The 16,794-nt window shown below is 38.2% G+C and overlaps 1 protein-coding gene across 13 annotated transcripts in view; it reads right to left on the reverse strand.

Annotated features, from left to right (window-relative positions):
- The window catches only part of LOC144615197 (uncharacterized), a 132,277-nt gene that overhangs the window by 109,373 nt on the left and 6,110 nt on the right, over positions 1-16,794 (reverse strand). For 2 of the 13 annotated variants that reach the window (XM_078442081.2, XM_078442076.2), the window contains exons 3-4: positions 3,043-3,098; positions 2,469-2,499 (exon numbers count right to left, since the gene is read on the reverse strand). The exons of 4 other annotated variants lie outside the window; for them this stretch is intronic. In XM_078442081.2, the coding sequence (XP_078298207.2) occupies positions 2,469-2,499; positions 3,043-3,078 (67 nt within the window). In that variant the 5' untranslated portion in view covers positions 3,079-3,098. 7 more of the 13 variants (XR_013553684.1, XM_078442097.2, XM_078442091.2 and 4 more) reach the window with 6 other exon arrangements.

Consider the following 16,794-nt stretch of genomic DNA (forward strand, 5'->3'; position numbering starts at 1 on the left):
TTGGCTCTGTAAGGCTCTGGAAGACTAGAGACTTTACAAGGTGTACCGTTTTTCTTTTTTCCTTCACATATTCATTATGCAGCTCCATTGACTATAAATGAGGCAGCACTATAAGCACTTTTTGGAAAAGAGGCAGAAAACAGTATTTATTTTAGGTATAAAAGCATAAGACTATTTTAGAAAGAGAAAATAAAATAATATACAAGTCTGCTTGACTTTCATGGACTAAAACAACGGGATTCCCTCAGTCATTTATTCAGCAAATATTTGTCAAATACAGAATATGTGCCAGGCACTGTTCTACAGGGGGGAGACAGTAATAAACAAGACAAAGTTTCCACTCTCTTGGGCCTTGCATTCTAAGAGAGTAAAACAGACAATAAACAAAGAGACATATAAAAAGTGATTAGTGGTGCCTGTCTGGGTCAGTGGGAAGAACATGCGACTCTCGACCTCAGGGCTCATGAGTTTGAGCCCCATGGTGGATATACAGATTACTAAAAACAAATAAATAAACTTAAAAAAAACTTTTTAAGAAAGTGATTGAGTTCTAGGAAGACAGATAATTCAGGGGGAAAAACAGGAGCGAAGAGGTTATGAACCTTTTTAGGTTTTGTCCTCTCCCTTTCAAAAGTCTAACCCCAGACCAAGATCCTGGCATATTGTAATCTTTGTTGAATGACTACCAGAGCCATCAGCCATCCCTGGTGAGCAAAAGTCCCCAGGGTATTTGCTTATGAGCATGCTAGAGTCACCTGGGAGGAGCCCCAAGACAGGTCACAGGGACCAGGGGGGTTGAAGAACCTACAAAGGAGACATAAAACTTCTGGGGTCTTTTTCATGCAGTTCCTGCCTGATGAAGACATCCTTCTACCTCCATAAGTGACCCCAAGAACACAGAGCAGGGCAGGCTTCCTCATCTGGCCACCACATGGGGCTTGACGCACCATTTCTTTCATTGTGCACAAATCCTGACACTTCCTGGGCCTCAGCTAATCCCCAGAACACCCCACCCCCTCTCCTTTAGACTCTTAGCCATAAAAGACCTCCTATTTCTCTAAGAACAGAATTACACTACTTTTGAGAAAGGGTCCAGAACTTAGAAAAGCCGGTTTATCCTTCCTGAGAAGTAAAAGAGGCCAGAATTTGGAAGCGTTGAAGGACAAAGAGTTTCTTTTGCCATCTCCCAACAGTGTGAGTGTGAGTATGTCTGAGTGACTGTGTGTCCGTTCCTTTCCTCCAAGCACCTGCCCCTCTCTTCTTGAGTGGGTCGCCACCTTGCTAATTCTATTATTTGAACATGGGGGAAATTGAAATGGTGCTGGAAGTCATAGTGATGTAATTGAATCAGCATTTTTCATATAAACAAAAATGAGAGAAGATTTGGTTTTCGACCAAGGGCCTAACAGGAAGACCATGTTTATTTTAATCAATTATAAATTATAGAGCTATGTCATAGGAATGTATACACCTAAAGAGAAACTTATAATAGTAAATCTAATATGTTGGTTTCTTGAACTTTTGTGTTAAAGGCTATAACATAAATGGCCTTTTTACCAATTAATCAACTGTTTTCATTTTTAAAAATAGATACTATTATTAAAATGCTCATTGCACTACAACACATTTTTAATTGATGTTTCTTCTGAGAGAAATATGGAGACAGAAGTATCACATTTACTATTATTAACAAGAAAACTATAGGCTCAAAATGGCTTCACTTAGGTTAAGGCCCCGAGTCAGTAAACAGGGCTTAATACCTAATCTAATTGCAATTTCAACCTCTCCCAGAAGGGTGAGTCTTATCCAGGTCAGTCAGGAATTTTCTGATAAGCACCAATGAGGCAATCGGTCTGGGCTTTCTCCATCCCCTCTGCCCAAAGGAACATGAGGTAATCTGCATAATAAGCTCCCTTGTCCTTCCCTCTAAGGGAAGGTGATCTAGCCTGAAACAATCCTCTCTTTTCTTTTGCTTATAACTTTCTTGCTCCACCCTCCTTCCTATGAAAACCTTACATTTTGTAGAACTCCTCTGAGAACCCCTCTGCTTGCTAGATGGGATGCTGCCCGATTCATGAATTGTTTAATAAAGCCAATTACATCTTCAAATTTACTCAGTTGAATTTTGTTTTTTAACATTGTAAAGGACAAAATGAGTCGACTGAATTGTCACACTCAGCAAAGGTGGAACTTGGCCAACCAAGAAACAAGGGCATTTCCATGTTCAGGAACCAATACAACTTAATTAAAGATAATCGAACAAGCTAATGGTTATGTTAAGTAATAAATAAATCAGAAAGTGAGTCAAGGTCAAGTGCATAGAAACAAATGGTTCCAAGAAAAGCAATCGCATAAGGAGGAATACAAAATGAGATAACGGGCTCACCTATGTAATAGTAATATATTATTAGCTGGAAAACGATCATCTCTGCTTTTCAAATATGGTAGTAAAGCAAATTTGAACTCCCTATTATTCGTAACTCTGTTGCAACTTCTGAACTGCAATAGTGAAAGAGAAAGAAGAAAACAAAGATGTAAATCTAAACTCAAGCAAATTTAAATCTATAAAATATAGGTGGAAAGTAACATTTGAAGGTATCTACTTTATATCAGACATATCCATTATACTATTTCATCCTCAAAACTGACGGGGGCACTAACGTTGGTCAGTAACTTCTTGATTTTACATATGCTAAAATGGTCCACAGAGAGGTCTTGTAATTGATCTAAACAATAAAACTCACAAATAGTGGTACAGGGATTTGAACCCAGGTCTGCCTAATTCCAAAACCCTTGTTTATCCTGCTCCATGGACCCAGCCTCTTTTCTGATCCCAATTAAATAGGTCCTGGTAAGTGAGATGTAAGCAAGAGTTCTGGGAACCTGGGTGTGGAGTAGAACAGGACTGAACTTTGGGCTGCAGAGCCAAGAGCCAAAGGATATCAGATAACAACAACAACGATAATGATAATAATATACCAGACACTGAGCCAGAATAAAGAGCCTAGAAGACAGCCCAAAAATCTATCAAAAGATACCAACCAGTGTTTCAAGAGGTACTGGACTCTTGTTGGACATTCTGCTTTTCAAAACAACCCCTGGGAAAAAAAGGAAATCTTTAATACGTAGAGGTGTGGGATGGTGTAGAAGGAAAAGCCACCATTACCTGTAGGATTAGACAGTGACACAACCCAGATAACCACAGGAAGTCATGGATGGGAGAGAATTGGGGCCTTGACATCTCTCATATGAGATAACAGTAGTGGTAATAATAAGAATACCAACAACAAAAAATAAAAACAACAACAACAACAACAACAACAACAACAACAGCAACAACCAAAAGAATAATAAAAAAAAAAAGAATACCAACAACAGTAGCTAACGTAATAGAGGGGCAGGCCCAAGTGAGGGTTACAGAACCTTCCTATCCATTGTATTGGGCATTATAAGCAAAGCATCCAGACCTACAAGCATTTTAAGGGGCTGCAAAATGGTTTGATGCCTGAAAAAGAAAAGAAAGTATTGGGCCTACGATACAAAAGAAGAAAAAAATGAAAAATCAGAATTAACAAATATTGAATTAACTATCTAAAGGTGAGGTCAAGTCAAGCAGTCAATTGCTGCTAAACCTTCATTTGGTTCTATGGGAATATCTTTGGTGAGAAATGGCTGCCTTTTAATATGTTTGGTATGATATGGGGTGGAATTAACAAAGGAAGAGGGTCTGAGTGGTGCTCCTGTAACCCCGCCTCCAAGATGCCAGCTGGGGCTGCTCTCTGTAGCTTCTCCGGACTTCTTCAGCCCTAGGCCATATACAAGAGGCCTCTTTCTTCCCCAGAGGCACATCTGATTATGGCATCTCCATAAGAGGCCTGATTGAAATGGCCAAACATAATTACCTCCAGTTTATTACTCATAGCTACTTTCCCCTCAGCATATAGCTATTGTCTTGCTTCCTCTCTTTTTCCCTACCCAAGGAAAAAAAATCTCACTGACTCCAGGTTTCAGGAGGACCTAAGGAACTGTAACTAATCACCCTGGCAAGTTTAAGATTTATGTCAACCAAATATAAAGGGAGAATGTAAATTAAGTTACACTACTGATAAATGACATTGGATGAACAATACTCAGGAAAATAAAATATAAGGTAAACATTAGAATTTATATTTCTATCGATATAAGATCCATTTTAAAGTATTTAAAAGACTTTTCCTGTTTACCTCTATATTTGATGATGAAAGATGATTATGATATGACTGATACACCATGAAAAAGACTATAAAACAATATGATCTTTTGATTCTAGTTTTGTTTTAGACACCATTGTACATTTGTTAAAAAGAATGAAAAAGTCTAAAAAAGGGAAGACAAAAATGTTTGTATCTGATAACAGTATAAGTAAGGATTTTTTTTCTAATTTTTCTATAAGAAACATATTGTTGCTATAAACTTTAAGTTAATGAAAGGAAAGTTATGGCCTAGTCTTCAAGAAACATTTTACTATGGGATGCAGACAAGAGGATTAATTCACATTGGGGGAAAAATGAATAATGCTACTTAAAGGTTTATATTTTGTCAGCAAATGAGTTTGTAAAGAGAAATTCAGTAAGCTTCAGAAAACTCTGGTTCCGTTTCTGGGCTCATCTATGGGCTATCTGTGCATCTAGGGCAAAACACTCTGAGAGTTTATTCATCTTCATCTAAAATTTCCTGAGAACTAACATTCTCTGACTTCATATTTCTACCTCTCAGGTAACTAGCAATATGGATGCCTCTTTCCTTTTCCCTACCAGGTATATCCTGAAATTAATAAACTTATTCCTTAAACCATGTATCTATACATCTATCCATTTGTTCAACTAACATTATTGGCAAGATACATGCTCCTGAAATTTAGCTGAAGCATCTCTTATGATTTCTTGATTGCTTGCATCTTATTTTCTAGGTAGATCTTCCAGGGAAAAATATTCCATGAGTTCTTACATGTTCACAACTGCTTTGTTTTTCTGTACTTCATACTTAAAAGCAAATTTGCATGTGTATAAAATCACCGTTTCATGTTTTCTTTCCTTGAGTATCTTAAATACGCTGCTCTATTATCTTACACTGTTGGATAAATCTGATGAAAATGTGATTTTTTTTTCTTTATATGTAACTTTGTCTTTATACCTGAATCTCCAGAGAGTGTTTTCTTTATTGTCTAGTTTTACAAGACTATGTCTTCGTGTTTACAATTCTGGGTTCATTCTCCAAGATTAATGGAGTGATCTTTCAACATAGATGTTCCAAATTTTTTTAAGAAAACATTCTTATATTATGGAATTTTGCATTTGTCTTGTTCTATTACTTTCATTTACTTCCTTCAACATATATTACACTTATGTTGGATCTTCTTTCCTATCTTCTATTAGCTCTCATTTTTCTCTTGAATTCTTTCTCTCTCTCTCTTTCCCTTTCTTTCTTTCCCTTTCTTTCTCTTTTTCCTCCTTTGTAAACTATATTTCTCAATTTCTATTTCCGACAATGGTGGACCAGCTTGTTTCAGAACAATGTGATGGTATTTGAAGAATCCTCACTCAGGCAATGAGGATTTATGGGAACTTGCTCCAGAAAATAAGGGAATCTGAGAATAGCAGCTGAATAGATGAGAATTTGAGCAAAACTTTTCACAGATTCAAGGGGCTTGAAGAAAATTAAAGTTCAGAGCCATGCAGTAAGAAGGGGGAACCTATAGATTTCAATTGGGACCAAAAAGGGACACATTTTGTAAGTAAGGGTAAGCTGGAAAGACAGCAGCCCTCACAGTGACTTGAGCCCAGTTCTGAATCCTATCAATTCCCAATTGATGTTTAGTTGCCTCATTTCTCAGTTTCCTAATTATAATGTATGCTGTTCTTTTATAATTTTTGTTTTCTTAAGTTCTTTTAGATAATTCTATTATTTAGTTTTCATCTGGTGTTTGTTGTATATTTTCTAGAATATATTAATTACCCACTATTTCATCATTTAGCCCATTTTAAAAAATAACAGTAAATTTAGTGCTTGACAATATCATTTTCTGTTGTTCCAGTATAAACAAATCTAAGTGTTCCATGTCTTTAGAAAGTGATTCCCTTGTAGGGAACGGAGACACACTATGGTAGTTTTCCTACCTTCAATGCTTGAGAGCTTTTTCCTCTATTGTTATTACAAAGAATACAGGTAGGTAGGTAAAGATACAAATAAAGATATTAATAGCCTCTCTGCATAGTCATACCCACTTCTGAGATCTGCCATCTTTGGAATCCTACCTTCCCCCAAAGTGTTTGATCCTTTTCTCCCATTCGCCCTAAGAGTCCCTGTCTTGCTCAGTTTGAATTCTCTTCACAGGAGCATTTTCCTTAGGACAGGAATTTTGTTAGATATTTTCTGAGTTCTTTGAGCATTTAAGCCACAGCAGTACCTTCTGATCTCTCCGTAGTGCCTGAGTGTGTAGCTGTACTCTTACTATTCCATGGGCACCCATAACTGGAACCTGGAATCTTCTCCTTTTCACTGTTATTCTCACAATATTCAACTTGCTGAAAATTCCATTCCACAAGGGACTCTCTCTCCTTTGGAGTATATCTTGGCAATTGCTGTACAGGTTTTCATTTACTATCTGAAACTATGAAAGCTTTCATAAACCAAAATGACATAAAGTGAGGAAGTAATTAGCATCACTTACATGGAAAACTTTTTAGAGTTCCCAGACCCCAAAAAATAACCTCTCTTAGGCTTTTCTGATACCTTTAAGGACATCTTGCTAATGAATGCACAAAATAATTTGAGATAAAGCACAGATGCTCATGGATACAATTCAAAGCTATGGCAGCTTGATACTGAGGTACTAAGTATAGTTCCCTGGGAAGGAGCTTGGGGGGTACCACTCTCACTGCTCTGGGTTCTCACTTTATCTATAAACACTGATTGCTATTTTTGCTTTTTACTTTTTTTTTTCATAAAAGTGAAAATCCTAAATAAATACTTAAAAAAAAAATAAAAACAAACTATGCGTCATGAACTTGCCCTGACCTGAAGTCAAGATGGGCTTATTTTTAAATCATGATACTATCAATCAAGCAAACATAGTCACTGATCCTTCTTTATTGCAGTGTTTTGCCTGGCTTCTAAGATTATAGTTGCTTCCTAAGTAGTTTCTCCTCAACTTTGTTAAGTGTTTATTTAGCTTCCCTAGAAGTATTCTTTTGAAATATAATCAGCCTCTATCTCAGAGTTGTCCATATTCTGACATTGCTTTCATTTTCCTCACCAACTTCTCTTCAAATATGGCTTCCTTCATTACCTAACCTCAGATAGAGTATGTACATATACATTCTGAACAACTTATTGAACAATTTATTCAATCAATGGGATTCTTCTTCCTTTAAAATCAGACTTTCATTTAAGAATTTCCTTATGCTACAATTGCTGTATTTTTTCCTCCTAGGCATGTTTCAAATTGTTCTTTATATTTCAGGAGCTTCAGTCAGAATGCCTCTTTTAATATTCAGAGGACTTACTAAATCAAAAATGGTTTCCTCAAGTTAATATTGTATTAACTTGGCAGTAATTCCTTCCAAATGAAAATTGGCACATTCAAGCCTGTTACCCTCACACTGCTAGAACTGCCATATTCCTCTGATGAATAGAGGAAAATAACTATATTTCTCTGCAGTTTTGTAGACTCCCTCTATTCTTCAGAATTTATTTAAATGCCCCCTTCCTTTACTCTAAAGAAATAAAATGAAATGGGGAATAGGAGTGGGGAGAGTGGCCTCAAGCCTCCAAGGAACCACTGCAGGGGTTCTGTAGTTGACTGGTTTAATTCAATCAACACTCTAACCTTCCATGAATATGTCCCATGCCTAAGTTTTGTGTTGAACAGAAAAGATAAGTAAGAAATTAACCTCCAAGGGGGATTAGAGTTAGATGTGGGTTAGGATCCTTATCTATATCTACTAACAGTTGACTTTAGTTAGCTATTTGATTTCTCTGAGCCTCAATTTCCTTATCTCAGTGTAAATCTACATGATACAGCTGTTGTGAAAATTTAACATATGTACAAAATCTTATATTATACATCCTTTATGTATTATACACACACATATATTTGTATATATGTGTACACATACATAATTTTTATAGCTGCTGTGTCAGGTAGGAATTTTATATATAGTTATGTATGTGGGAGGCAGCGCTCCATAAACATTTGTTCTTTTTGGAGAATGTTACAATCTACTTGTAGTTTGATAACATTTCTTCCCCTTTTACCTCTCCCACAAAACATAGCCTGTTGATTTTCTTAACAAAATGAATTAAAATTGATTAAGTTTTACGAGGTTTTAAGATTCCTCCGATCTCAAATTGTGTGACATTTGTGAAATGTATTGAAATGACCAGCAAGATTCTTGATCTGAGGTCAAAATCTTAAGGGGTTCAGGGGGTTTTTGAACTTTCTGAAATTGCATGCAAAATGGGTATGTCCGTGACTTAGGCATTTTTGGAAGGAGGCAGTTCATTGCTATCACCAGCTTTTTAATGGGACTGAGAAACAAACAATATGTCAAGAATCATAAGGGTGTTATAAAATCACAGCTGGAACTCGCAGTAGATGGTATATACTTCATGAGTCAGACACTGCCTATGCAATTTCCTTTTATAATGCTTAGCAAAGAGCCGGAAAGAGTTAAGAACTTAAACTTTTCTCTTAATGACAGTAATAATGACATGCCTTTCTCTACTAGGAAAGACAGATATAAAAACAAGAACTGAAAAATAAAAAGGAAGAGACTGAAAGCAGACAGACCAAACACCGAGGGCAGTGAAAGACCAGGAAGCAAAGAAAAGGAAGAAAAAAAACCAATCCCTCCAACAGGGAGGGATTTCCCACCCCCAACAGGAAAACACAAGAAGAGGGAAAGGGGGAGAAGGAAGAGGAAAGAAATAGATGGGAAGAGAAATAGAAATGCAAAGCAGAAAGTGATCTTTTTGTCAGACTGTGGTTAGTCTGTTCCCTTCCCTACTGCCCCCTCCCTTCCACCAATAATCTCTCCAAGCCTCCCTAGAGATCCAGTAGAAAAAGAAGGCTCACAGATTGAATGAAGGTGCATGAAATTATAATTTTAGTTCAGTTTGATCATAATGCCTTTTACAAGCCACCGTTTTACCTGAATTTTCTTTATCTGCAACATCTAGATAATGTTAGAAAACTAGAAAAAGTTCCCTGTCTCCATGTGAGCTGTATACCCAAAATTCATTTTAAGGTGATTCAATTCGAAGTATGCATTTTTCAACAGAAACAGTGTTAAACATTATCAAAACAGTTTACAAAACGTATTTAACATACAGCAGAAGAAAACGGAATTGGCCTTTTAGTCATCAGCTGGGTAAACTGGAGTATAACATCTTATTTCGGTTCTCACACTCCAGGGAGCTTTGTATTCACCCATGGTGCTAAATTGGGGGGATATGTCTGCACTTAAAAGATAAAAGGCAGTAACACTATAAAAGGCAATTGGTACATGAGAAGCAAAACTAGCTAAATGTCCTGATCCCTCTTCTTTCCTTCAGCTCCTTCCTGCCCCACATGTGTGTCTTTCTTGCCCCCATTATCTTTCTACATTTTATACTGGGCACAAATTCCACTCTCCTCATAGGACTGGAGTTCTGATTCTCCTGAACTCGGGAATTTTCTTTCTTTTTGTTTTTAAATGTTTATTTGAGAGAGAGAGAGAAAAAGAGAGAGAGAATGTGGGTGTGCGTGCACTAGCAGGGGAAAGGCAGAGAAGGAGAGGGGGAGAGGGAGAGAGGGAGAGGGAGAAAATCCCAAGCAGGCTCTGTGCTGGCTGCACAAAGCCTGACACGGGGGTGGGGGTGGGGGAGTGGTGCTCAATCTCACAAACCAACCAAGAGATCTTCGTCTGAGTCAAAATCAAGAGTTTGCCACTTAACCGGTTGAGCCACCCGGCGCCCCTGGAAGTTTCTATTGTTTCTGTATATCACCCTCACCTTTCATTTAGATATTCCAGGCTTCAACCATAAAGTGTTACTTCCTTACTCAGCTTCCACCTTCCACCCTCATCTCCAAGCCCCTGCCATTTTCTTCCATCATTTATATCCTTGACAGAAGTCCAGTGTATAAGGGAGTAAGTAATGTTACCTTGATTGACAATGTTCTAGTACTTATATTAAATGGTTGAAGTAGGGTAGGGAGAGAGACAAAAATGCTACCCTGTTTTCTATGAGAAAGTTTAAGATCAGACTCCTTTTCTTAGGCAGAAAGTAAAAAGATGGATGTAGAGAGAGATATTTAGAAAAGGAGGAAAATAAAGATGGTCTTATGTGTCTCCTAGCCTGGATCCACTCAATAAGAGAAGACAAGTCCAACTCAACCAAGTAGAGGTAAGGCTTGATTCTAAAGAGGTTCTAGAGGATGGCCATATATGCAACGCATTCCAGAGACAAAAGATTAAATAGAGGGTGCGAGCCTAAGGACATGGCCAAAGATGCGAGGTAGCTGCAGGAATTGTATCAGAGAAACCAGTCCCTGAGAGAACAGTGTTAACAGGTGACAGAGGGAGAGCTAAATTCTTCCCTTCAGTTTGGGCAGAACTGCCTCTGTGTATAAATACACTAATCAGCAGAAGAAATTAGTATTGAGAGAAAAATAATGAGCCATAATATACAATCAATTTAAATAGAGTTTAAGGAACAGTAAGGCTAGCGCTAAATACAGGAAAGCCACTTCTATTTCTACAATAATTTAATCATTACTGACTACTTCTACACTGACAGGTATTTTGTACAGACAATGGTATAACGGATTGAGAGTCTGAATTATTTGCAAGTAGACTATTAGTCAAGAAGACTTAGAACTAGAATTCTATTGACATGCAGCCACCCTCAACAGACAGAGATTCAAATTCCCAGAAATAGTTGCTTCTATTTTTGGAGGGTCATCCTAATCCATAGACTCACGAGGCTCTAACCACTGGGGGAAAAAAAAAAGACTCAAATCATTTATCTCAACTTCTTTTCTTTAGAGATAATTGCTACCCCCTCCCTTTTTTTAAAGTTTATTTATTTATTTTGAGAGAGACAGAGACAGCACAAGCAGGGGAGGAACAGAGAGAGAGGGAGAGGGAAAGAATTCCAAGCAGGCTTTGAGCTGCCAACTGTGGAGCCTGATGTGGGGCTCAAACCCATAAGCCCTGAGACCATAGCCTGAGCTGAAACCAAGAGTCAGACACTCAACCAGCTGAGCCACTCAGGTGCCCCTAGAGATAATTGACCCTTGGATGAAGATCATTTATGTGCATTTCAGTATAGAAATCTGTAAATATCTTTGTTTTCCAATTAATATTAGCTACTAGGGGACTAAAAATGTGGCAATAAATTGAAATATTTGTTGAAAAGATATTTCCTTTAAATGTTTTTAGCCAATTCACTTATGTCATTATTATACTTGTTCATTAAAATAGCTACCATTTATTGAATACTTGAATATGGTAGGCCCTGTGTAAACATCCTCTCATTCAACTAACCCAATCACTATGAAAGATAGGCATCATTACTTCTCTTTTATAGGTGAGAATCATGAGGCTCAAAAACCAGCTAGTAAATAACAGAGCAAGGATGAGAACAGATTTTGTCTAATATCTACTACTCTATCAGGTTGTGTCACCATGGAAACATTAGAAAAACACATCAGAAAAAAAAAAAAGCAAAACTGTCTCTAGTATGTGATCTTTCAAGTGTTTTATTATTTTTTTTAATGTTTATTTATTTTTGAGAGAGAGAGAAAGACAGAGTGTGATCAGGGAAGGGCACAGAGAGAAAGAGAGACACAGAATCCGAAGCAGGCTCCAGGCTCTGAGCTGTTAGCACAGAGCCCCAAGCGGGGCTTGAACTCACGAACCATGAGACCACGACCTGAGCTAAAGTCGGACGCTTAACTGACTGAGCCACCCAGGCACCCCCTCAAGTGTTCTTAAAATATGTGCGCAAGTGAATATTTTACTGAGGTTTACCTTAAGGAAAATATGGTCATAAAGAGGGCTGACATGCTGCAAGTATTTCAAAATTCTATCTATAATTAAAGATGAAAAATTTAAAAACCAGTAATTGTCCAAGTCAACATTGAACAGCATGGTGAAATGATTATGGGCTCATTTGTGGACAGAGAACAAGACTGACAGGTTGCACTGGGTCTATTTGTCTTCATTTCTCACGTGGAACACTGATGCCAATGCAGGAACTAACTCTAGGTAGGCAGGAGTCACTCAAAATTTATCACCTATTGACCTTAGACACTTAAAAAAGGAGCTTGGATTTCAAGGGGGTTGAGGAACAACTCTCCTCTTGCTTTAGGTTTTATCATGGATGGGGGGAGGGGGCTCCCCAGGTAATAGACTCTGAAATAGACATCAGCATGCATAAAGTCTATTAGGAACTGCTTTTGAGATCAATGTCTGTGAGAGAGAAGAGAAGGAAGCAGGACTGTGCAGAGGAAGAAGTTGTGTGGTCTTTCTATGGAAGACTGTATTCTTGCAATGGCCCTAGGGAATATTACAGGTTGAGGGCAGGAGGCCGGGTTTCCACACCCTCATGTTGATCAGTCATTGCATGTGGGTGCCCTGAGAGGAGTCGTGACCTTGAGTTAAGGCAGGTGTTTGCACCTGAGGCAGTTTCCTGAGAGGGCTGGGGTTGGCTGCTGGCAGCACTTCGAACAGCCAGGGGAATAAATTTTTCAGGCCTGAAGGGGGATCAGAGCAAAGCAATTACAACATCCATCTCAGGTTTGCTGCCTTTGATCACATGTCCAGTATCACTTTTATTATTTAAAGTATCTGGGGTAAGTCATCATAAAATGTCCCAAGAATTCCCAAGCCTGGTGAAGATTAACCTCGCCTTTAGACTTGAGAACTTCAGTAAAAGGACAAAATGGTGTCAGTTAGTTAGAACTTAGGCTTGTGTTTTTCTGTGAGCAAGGCAAGAAATCCCGGTAGTCAGTGAGAGAAAATGGCCAGATAACTGAAAAACAGAAGGCAGGTTAGGAAGTAGCTCAGACCAGGTTGTGCCCATCTGTCTGTGTGAGAGGATGCTAATCCTTGTACAAGCAGATCTGGGACCATATAAAGCTCTTTTGTGGGCTGGATTTAGCCCAAACATTGTAGTTTGCTGACACTTGATTTTTAAAATTAGCATTAAAAACCCAGGTACAGGAATCTGTTTGGTTTCATTTGCATTCAGTACCATAAGATCCGTGTGACCTTGGGCCATATCCTAAAGCTCCCTATGTCTCAATATCCTTATCTATTAAGTGGGTATAATAATAGTGCTGGCCTTACAGGGTTTAGAATAGTAGAGGATCCAAGTTAAACATCCAGCAGGTAGTCTGGCATTTATCAGGTACTCAGTAAGCAATTTTTGGAACTGTTATGGTTGTTATATTTGTTCTCATACTGAGCTAACTGAATATTTTCTGTCAAAGCCACTATTAGCCCAAATTTTGGAGGCAATAGAATAAGAGAATAGTTTGAGTTGTCAAAATTGTAAAGCAAAAAAAAAAAAAAAAAAATTAAAAAATTGTAAAGCAATAATCAAGGAAAAGGTTGTATCAAGATTCTTTATACTATTCTTTCAACTTTCCTGTAAAATCTGAAATTATGTTAAAAAAAACAAACAAACAACCCAAAGCTCTTTGACTTACCCTGCTGGGATTGTTTGGGATAGAAGCATGCATCTGGGAGCCTTGACACCGCTCGGTTTTATGTAATTATACCTTTTTAATTTAGCCCTTAATTTTTGTGAAAACAATCACTCTATTTCAGCTATGGTATGAGAATAAGAAAAATAACGTGTGTCCATATTTGGATTAGAGAGAAAAGGGGAACATCGTGTCCATGGAGTCCTGATAAGATACAAGCAGGGAAAATTGCAGTGAGAAGTCTCCTATAATGAGGCGAAAATGCGGGAAGAAAGACTCCAGAAAGACACATACTGCTATATTTGTTCTCATTTCCTTCTGGAGATATTTCTTTCTTGGAGAAAATGGATATTTATAAGCACCGACTGTATGCCAGGAACAGTAGTAGGTGTTTCACATGTTTTCTCACTAATAACAATCTTGTGGGGGAGAAATACTATTGCCATTTTACAGTGAGAAAAACTGAGGGTCAAAGAGAATAATTAGGTTTCCCAGGACCACACAGTAAGCAAGGGTGTAGCATGGGTTTAGGGTCAGAAACAATTGAGGTTAAATGTCCATCAGCAAGTGAACGGATACATAGATTGTGGTATATCCTTATAATGGAGCACGACTCAGCAATAACAAGGAACGAACTATTGAACAAATCAACATGGTTTAGTTTCAAAGTAATTGTACTGAATGAAAAAAGCCAGATAAAACACACATTGTGTTCTTCCTATAAATTCTATTTATAGAATTCTAGAAACTGAAAACGAATCTACAGTGCAGGTCAGGTCAATGGTTGCTTAGAGATGAGGTGGAGTGGGAAGTGGCAGGAGAACATTTGGGAAACCAGTTTCTTTATCAGTTGATAACACCTCAGAGGGTTGGTGTGAAGATGAAAAGAAACTAATGACTGAAGTGTTTACTATAGTGCCTTATATGATAGCAAGCATCAGAAATTATATAAATCCTAAACTCTGAGTTCTTCCTTCTTAGAGCTTTCTCCACTTCAAGTGGTAATGCTAGTCATGGTTACTTTTATTTATAGCTATACTTCAAACACATTGATCTTAAGCCGAAACACAAGATCTTTCCGTGAAACTAAACCATGACAAATTTTATGATTTGAGTTCAGGGACACCATCTCCTGCTGGGGGACCAGGCCAGAATCTTCTACATAAAAGCTGTTTTGTCTTAGAGCCAACAGTTTGTCCAACTTGTTGCCATTGTGCCCTTTAGCTCCAGAATTTTTCTTTAGTTCCTTTTCATAATTCTTTTTCTTTACTGATATTCTAATTTTGTTCATACATTGTTTTCCTCATTTCCTTTAGTTCTTTGTCCATTTTTTCCTATTAGTTCTTGGAGCATATTTAAGACAGCTGTTTTAAAATCTTTGTCTAGTAATTCCTCACAGATGGTTTTGTTCCTTTGAATTTGCTATACTTTGCTTGTATGTCTTGCAATGTTTTCGGTCAGACTAAACATTTGACTATTATAATGCGGTAACTAGAAGTCAGGTTCTTCCCCTTTCACAAGGTTCACTATGTTTTTGGTTGTTGAAGGCTGTAGCAGCCAGTTGATTTAAATGCCCTTCCCAAACTATTATTGTAGACTGTATTCCTTGTCATTGTGGTCACTGAAGTCTCTGTTCCTTGGCTTATGTTCAGCTAGTGTTGTAACAGAAATATCCTTGAATGCTTTGCAAATTGGATCTGAGCCAGGGCCCTCCATCAACTTACCAGATTTCACTGTACCAAGGGATCAGCCCAAGATGAAAGCATAGGGTCTTCTCGGGTGAATTCAGAGTATGTCTTGCCCTGAGCATACACATGGCTTTCTAAATCCACTCCCCCACCCCCCAACCCCTTCATATACATAGTTGCTTTTGAGCATCCTAATTTCGCAAAGAAACTTTACCTAGTTTTTGGCTTGGGCAGTCTGTTGTATGTTTCAACTGTAATCTCTGTCTCCAGTGTCTGCTGATTGTTAATTCAGTGTCCAGTGTTTTCAAGCTTTTTCACCTGAGTTCTGAGTTAGGCAAAACAGGGCAGAATACTTTGCATCAGAGGCTGTCCCACATTAGTCTGCTCAGGATGCCATAACAAAATACCACAGCCTCGATGGCCTAGACACCAGAAATGTATTTCTCACAGTTCTGGAGTATATAAAGTCCAAAATCAAAGTACCAGCCAATTCACTTTCTGGTGAGGATTCTTTCTGGTTTGCAGATAGCTGCCTTCTGTGTCCTCACATGATAGAGAGAATGAGCTCTGGTGTCTATTCTTATAAGGGCACTAGCTTTACTGGATGAGGGTCTCACCCTCATGGCCTCATTTAACTTTTATCACTTCTTTACAAGCCCTACAATCACACTGAGGGTTAAGGCCCGAACATATGAATTTTGGGACATACAATTCTGAACAAGGTCAGTGTGGTCCCTTCAGAACCAGGGAAACAGTGGCACACTGGGAACACGGGTAGCTGCTATTTTTTTAGTGCTACACGTTAAGACTCTGCCTCTTTATGATTTCCGTGGCATTATGACTACTGACTTAAGACTATTGCCCCTTTAAAAGTACTGATATTGTAAGACTGTCCTCATACAGGGGAAAGAGTAGGGGAAAGACATGTAAAATGACCACAAGCTCTTCCTACTGTTTTGAGGTGACTTTTTCTTGATACAGTGCTCACTGAAACTTTAAAAAAAAATTCTTTTTTCATGTTTATTTATTATTTTTGAGAGACAGAGCATGAGAGGGGAAGGGGCAGAGACAGAGAGGGAGACCCAGAATCTGAAGCAGGGTCTAGGCTCTGAGCTGTCAGCACAGAGCCCAACGTGGGGCTTGAACCCACAAGCTGTGAGATGATGACCTGAGCTGAAGTCGGAGGCTTAACCAACTGAGCCACCCGGGTGGCCCTACAGTGCTTACTGAAACTTTTAACTGTTTTCTAGAGTTCTCACAAGATTGGGTCTGACCATTTCTGCTTATTTTTTGATGTTTCTGTGGGAGAGTGAGATTTTGGAACTTCCTACTCTGCCATTATGTTCTTCTTATGCAAAACACTGTAATTTTTGC

This window comes from Panthera onca, chromosome A2, assembly GCF_046562875.1.
Source record: "Panthera onca isolate mPanOnc1 chromosome A2, mPanOnc1 haplotype 2, whole genome shotgun sequence".
NCBI classification, from domain to species: Eukaryota; Metazoa; Chordata; class Mammalia; order Carnivora; family Felidae; genus Panthera; species Panthera onca.